At 40.0% G+C, this 6,550-nt stretch overlaps 1 protein-coding gene across 1 annotated transcript in view; it reads left to right on the top strand.

Moving 5' to 3' along the window:
- Positions 1-6,550, top strand: part of CDKAL1 (CDK5 regulatory subunit associated protein 1-like 1) — a 436,847-nt gene that overhangs the window by 145,731 nt on the left and 284,566 nt on the right. Inside the window, exon 6 of the mRNA XM_009326510.1 lies at positions 3-38. Within this exon, the coding sequence (XP_009324785.1) occupies positions 3-38 (36 nt within the window). The remainder of the gene's footprint in view (positions 1-2; positions 39-6,550) is intronic.

Consider the following 6,550-nt stretch of genomic DNA (forward strand, 5'->3'; position numbering starts at 1 on the left):
AGATCGTGTAGTAGAAGTTGTGGAGGAAACTATTAAAGGTAAGCATCACACTTGAAACAATTGCAGCTAGCCTGAAAGATGTAAGCATTAGCTAGCAGAAGTGCTGCTCTTATGTTCTTCATCAACCTAATGCTTGCTTTCTCCTCTAGCTAAATGTTTGGGCAGTGTGATACTTTGCTGTGTACGCTTTGTGTAAGTGGTAATTTCAGAGATCTTTTCTGGCAGGAGCTCTGTGGCCTGTTGGATGCATAGGTAAACGATCCTGGGAAGACTTCAAGAAATTATTTAAGTTGCATCAATGTAGGTGGGCGTAGAGTATTGTTTAAAGTTTCTGTGCTATCTTAATTCAGTGCTGTATCTCTGCTTTCTTATGTTTAGTCCTCTCGTGTTTTCTTCTTTTCAGATGTTCTGGCTCACTTCCTTGAGCTTTCCTCAGCAGGACAGATAAATTATCTGCTGGTTTAATGTTCTTTTGTAACTGTGTTCCTTGTTCTCTCTGGCTGTGTTCATGTGTGTGTACATGCAGTACTTTGCACTGAAGGGGGGAAAAGACAGTATTGTTTCTGCAGCCTGACTAGTAAACACTTGCTATTAAATAAACATATTTGTCTGGGTCTTTCTGGGTTACCTAAGTTTGTCTCCATTACTTATCAGGCCATAAAAATTACTGTTCCATGAAGCTTTAAATTACAAGGTTTAGTTTAATTGACTGTACTTTCAATATAAACAAGTGTCTGGTCCACAAGACATTGACTGTAACTTTAATGCTGGAGTATGATGTTTTTGAAATACAGCATGAAAGTGTAGAAACAGTGCAAAATTTTAAAAGAAAAAAAAGCTTCTGTCAAGGAATTGTGTAGTGTGGTATAAAGCTTCTAGAGTTTGTGGTTTGAAGGCCTTAAGGTTTCATACTGCTTTGATTGCTTTCAGAACTGAAACCTGTACTCTTGCATACTCCCAACCAAAACTTTTCCCAGTTTGTCCTTACCTTATGGCATTTATTTTTTGGGGGGTACAACCTACTGTACTATACAAAGAAGAAACATATTCAACGTATTCATATTTGTTATTAAATTAGCCAAACTGTTTTCCCAGAAGCATCATGACGTTGTGTTGGAGATGGGGATGCTTCATGATTTTTACAACAGCACAGTATTTCAGATCCCTATCTGATTTTCCTGCATTTTATTTATTCTTAAGGGAGTAAGATGATAACCTGGGTCAGCATGCCCTCCCTTTGCAAAAATGGGCTTTGTAATATTTATACTGACTCCAGACATAACTGCTTTTTCAATAACGTAGTTACTCAGGTTATTGTGACTGAATATTATATGATTAGAAAGAAGACAAAGTCTAGTAGCAATTGTTAAAATCATGCTTTTCATTGAACAGATTTTAAGATTGTATTTTACATATTGATATAATTCTGGAAAATAATGTTCATAGACGTATTAAGGAACATTTAAACTAAAAAGTGTGAATTTTGGGAAAGATTTTGGTTCTTTCTAGCTTACTGTAAGTAATTTGAATAAAAAGGAGTAAGTGGGCTGCTGAATTCTGTATATAGTGCCAGTTCCTTCGGGGATTTCTCAAATGGTAATGGAACACAGGATGTCTGAAGTTTTATTGGAAAAAATGAATAAGAATGGCTCCCCAGTGCAAGAGAGAGATGGACATAATGGAGGGAGTCCAACGAAGGGCCATGAAGATGGTTAAGAGACTAGAGACGGGAGCATCTCTCCTCATAGAGCTGGGACTGTTCAGCCTGGAGAAGAGAAGAGAAGTGGGGGGATCTCATCAACATATATAAATACCTGAAGGGAGGGTGCAAAGAAGACGGAGCCAGGCTGTTCTCAGTGGTGCCCAGTGACAGGACCAGAGGCAATGGGCACAAACTGGAACATGGGAGGTTCCCTCTGAACATCAGAAAACACTTTTTCACTGTGAGGGTGACTGGCACTGGCACAGGTTGCCCAGGGAGGTTGTGGAGTCTCCATCCCTGGATGTATTCAAAAACTATCTGGACAGGGTCCCGGGTAACTGGCTCTAAGTGGCTCTGCTTGATCAAGGGGGTTGGACCAGATGACCTCCAGAAGTCCCTTCCAACCATAACTCTTCTGTGAAAATAGAATTTCAATTGGAAAGAGAATTGACAAATTGACAGGGGTCATAGCATATGATAATGGCTTACTTTTGCAAAAGGCAACCATAAAAATAGGAGTTGTTACTTATAATTATATTTCTTTCATTTAAATTTGTTTAAAGATAATGCATTATGTATTTGGGAATCATCTTCCACTAATGGAGAAGAATGTGAAGCTCTTTTTCACTGTGTCTTATGAAAGAGTCTAAAGGTGAACTTTCATTATCCAAGTGAAGTAAAATACTGTAGATAACAGGACTGTTGGTTAAGATACATGGTAGAAGCTTAAATTCATGTATGTAAACCCAAATGAAATGTAACCCTCTGTCTTCATAAGTCTACATCATTAGTAACAACTTCAGAAGCTGCAAATGGGTTCAGGAGACAGAGGTGTTGTGGGGCAGGGGATTAAATACAAATTCTGAATTCATAGCCAGCTGATGTTAGTACGTTTTAAGTTGGATATCTGTCATAGTTGTATGATACAGTTTTCTTCACCTATTTTTTTTTTAAAAGAAAATCAAAAGGTTGCATGGGTGGTATACTCCTGTAGTGTGGCTATGTATATATTGAAAGTTTAAAAAAATGTTTCTACTGAATATTTAAATTGAGTAAGTTTAAACTGCATAGCGTCTGCACTCTGTAGGGCAGCTGTTTCTGTAGATTGGTCAGCCTAACAAGAGTTGTCTGGATTTTCTGTCCAGATTCCAAGGTGGTTATCCTAGTTGCTAGTTTTAAGTCTAAAAGTCTAGCTTTCCTTGGGTTCCCCTTTCTTAAGGGGTACAGTAGATTTTTCTTGGATGCTTGAATTTTGTAGTGCACAGTTTACAAAATAGAAAACTTTGTAAAAAGAATTTGCCTCCTTCCTTTTTTTTTTTTTTTTTTTTTCCTAATAGTCTTCTTTCTAGTTTTCCAAGAAAATGGCTCCCCTGTTGGATTTGGTTGAAAGCTTACTATACTCCCAAAGAAAATTACTTTCTTGGAATTATTTAGAACTCTGTATGAAATATGAAGGGGTTTCTTCTAGCTTTATTTCTCAGTCTTAAGGGCATTGTCAAGAAACCCTCTTCGGAACAGTATCATTCTGCTGGTTCAAGAGATGGTTTCAAGAAGCAGATCTTTACCACATCTGTCTGCAAACAGTGTAATTGTCAGTTCCCAACTCTCCATTGAGATAATTCGCATAAACGCTTTTTATGTGGCTTTACCTTTTTATCCTTCTTCATCAGAAAATGGAAAAGAAGGATGCTTGTGTTTATTATTGCACTAACAGCCAAAAGAGAGTTTTTAAGAGACCCTATGAAGTCTCATTTTTATATCACCCTGACTTTTATCATGAGTCTTTTGGAACTTTGAAATTTCCTAGTTATCAGGTAAATTATCAGGTAAACTGCCATTTCCAGAAGTGATCTGTAATAACTGTGCAGTATTTATACACAGGTCATGTCTGATGAATATTTATACTGTGTCCCAAGATGTATTTTAACTAGAGGCATCTTCAGTAAAGTAAAATATCTTTTACTATGATATTGTAATTTATAATCTGAAACCGCTATACTGCCTGCTAGAAGCTAGACAAATTAATTTGGTCTCAGCCTCAGAATTAGGTTTCTCAAAATGACAGCCACAATCATGTAGCCAGGGTGTGTCACTCTTCCTGATATACAGAACAGTTTTATCATGCAAGGCTCTGATATAACAGTTTAGTAAACCTTGCTTCGCCTGCACATTGCCCACATTGTAAGACTGGATTATAGCGATTTTTACGTCATTGGGGCACCCATTTCCACTCACGTGCTTAGTTCCCCAGTTATGATGACATAGTATGTTAGGAAAGTATTGCTAAGGAGTTGCAATGTCTGTAAGCTAGGAGGAAACAGGGTTATAATTGATGTATATTCCATCATTAAGTAAAATTTCTGTACAGAATTTAAAAGCTGTTTGGGCTATATAGCATGTCCCAATAAGATGAATATTTTTCTTTGATGGGAATCACAGAATGTCTTTATGGTGATTGCTCGTCAATATTTTATGAACCACTTTAAAAGCTGTCTTTTAAAAAAATACATACAGTGTGTGTACACAAGCTTGGATACAAACAGTTTACAGTAGGCAAGATAATACATTTATTCTGTAATTTAAAGGAGAAATTTTAACTGCTTAATATAGAAATTCTTCTTTTCTTCGTTTTGAATTTAGGTCTTCAGAGATTTGGGTCTCTCCCCCCATTTTCTAGACATGCTAGCTCTCAAATCCCATGTTACTAAAGCTTTCTGGAGGTGGGAGGCACAAAACCAGAGTATTTGTGTACAGTCTGCTTTTATCTTAGGCCTTAGGGAGATGAGGGACACAGGTTGAATTGAGTTTAGCCATATTGTGTCTGCCTAACGCTTTCACAAAACATAGTTTTACAATGGGTCATTAGACTTGATTGTAAAAAACAACCAAAGGAAATTACTTCAGGGTTGAGCCTTTTATACTTCACATAACCTTTCTTGATTTCAGTCACGTTGACCTGTCTGGTGAAGTTGCCCATCCATTCCCAGTTTAAACATTAACCAATATTTACTAGCTGTTAAACTGTCCTCATGTGGTTAGTATTTATGGATTGTTGATAGTTGCAGCGTCAGTCTGTATGAAAATGAGCAGATAAATGGTACCTATATTATATATAGGCTAAAGTGTAGAATTTATACTGGATTGCCTACTTTAGAGTGAAGTGTGTGTGTATATATGTATGTATATGAATGACAGCATATTAAATAGTATTTCTACGTGCTGTTTGATTTCATTATGATCTGCTGATAACAGATAAAATACTCTTTTCAATTTCTGTGATTGTGAGAAGAGTAGCCTTGACTTAAGAAGCTGATGACAAGCCAAATGAAGAATAAAAATTGGAGGAGTCAGGAGTTCCTTTTTGAGGAAAAGTATCATTTGGCTCCCCGTCAGGAAACTGACTGTTTGTGCCAAAGTGCAGCTTGAGGAGGGTCAGAGGGAGGGTAGTGGCCTCACTGAGTCCCTGTTTCTACATCCTTTGAAAGGACATAGAAAGGGGGAATGGTTTTGGATGGGTTGTTTTATTTATTTCACTGTGTGGTGGGTTGACCTTGGCTGGCTGCCAGACCCCACCCAGCTGCTCTCTTGCTCCCCCTCCTCAACAGGACAGGAGAGAAAATAGGATGGAAAAGCTCATGGGTCACAATAAGGACAGGGAGATCACTTACCAGTTATTGTCACGGGCAAACCAGACTCGACTTGGGGAAAATTAATTTAATTTATTGCCGATTAAAAATAGAGTAGGATGGTGAGAAACAAAGAGAAAACTATAAAACTACCTTCCTCCCACCCCTCTTCTTCCCAGGCTCAGTTTCAGTCTTTCATCCCAGCCTGCTCTACGTCCTCCCTCTGAGTGATGCAGGAGGATGGGAAACGGGAGTTGCGGTCAGCCCATAACAGCTCCTCTCTGCTGCTCCTGCTTCCCCACACTGTTCCCCTGCTGCAGCCTGGGGCCTTCCCACGGGCTGCAGTCCTCCAAGAACTGCTCCAGCGTGGATCCTCTCCACAGGGCACAGTCCTTCAGACACAGTCTGCTCCAGCGTGGGTCCCCCACGGGCTATGTGCAGTTGCTGCCAGAAACCATGCTCCTGCATGGGCTCTCTGTGGGCTGCAGCTTCCTCAGGGTGTACCCTGAACCCTGCTCTGGTGTGGTTCTCCACAGGCTGCAGGGGGATGTCCTGCTTCATTGAGGTCTTCTCCAGTGGCTGCAGAGGAATTTCTGCTGGGGTGCCTGGAGCACCTCCTCCCCACCCTCCTTCTCTCACCTTGGTGCTTGCAGGGCTGTTTGTTACACTTTTTTCCTCACTGCCAGGCAACATTTTGCCATTTCTTACCCAGGCTTTCCCCGAGGCCCCCACCGGTGGCTGAGGGGCTCAGCTGTGCCCTGCAGTGGGGCTGTTGGACCCAGCTGGAACTGGCCTCTCCTCACAGGGGCTGCCCTGCAGCCCCCCTGCTGCCAGCCCCTTGCCACGGACACCTTGTGAACACTACTACATCTGTAACGGTATTTCTAGGTAGTAGAATTGCCTTTTAAACTGAGATTATTGAAAAGTAAAGGTACTACCGGCAAAAATTATGCAAGGGGCTATCTCTATTTGACAGACTAAAAAAGCTGGCGGGGTTGAAATCAGATTTTCAATAGGCTATATACAGAACTACAGCTTGTTAGTAACTTGGTGAAATGACTGTGCTTAAAAGATTTGGCATCACCCATTTGCCTGTATTAATTGCTGAGGTTAACAGCATAATGCGGTAAATGTCACCCCCTGCCCCTTTCTTGTGTTCCTGGATTGGAAATTTTGGAGCTATTCCTGTTTAAACCAAAATAATTATAGATTTTTGTTGTTT

This window comes from Pygoscelis adeliae, unplaced genomic scaffold (genome assembly GCF_000699105.1).
Source record: "Pygoscelis adeliae isolate BGI_AS28 unplaced genomic scaffold, ASM69910v1 Scaffold186, whole genome shotgun sequence".
Taxonomy (NCBI): domain Eukaryota; kingdom Metazoa; phylum Chordata; class Aves; order Sphenisciformes; family Spheniscidae; genus Pygoscelis; species Pygoscelis adeliae.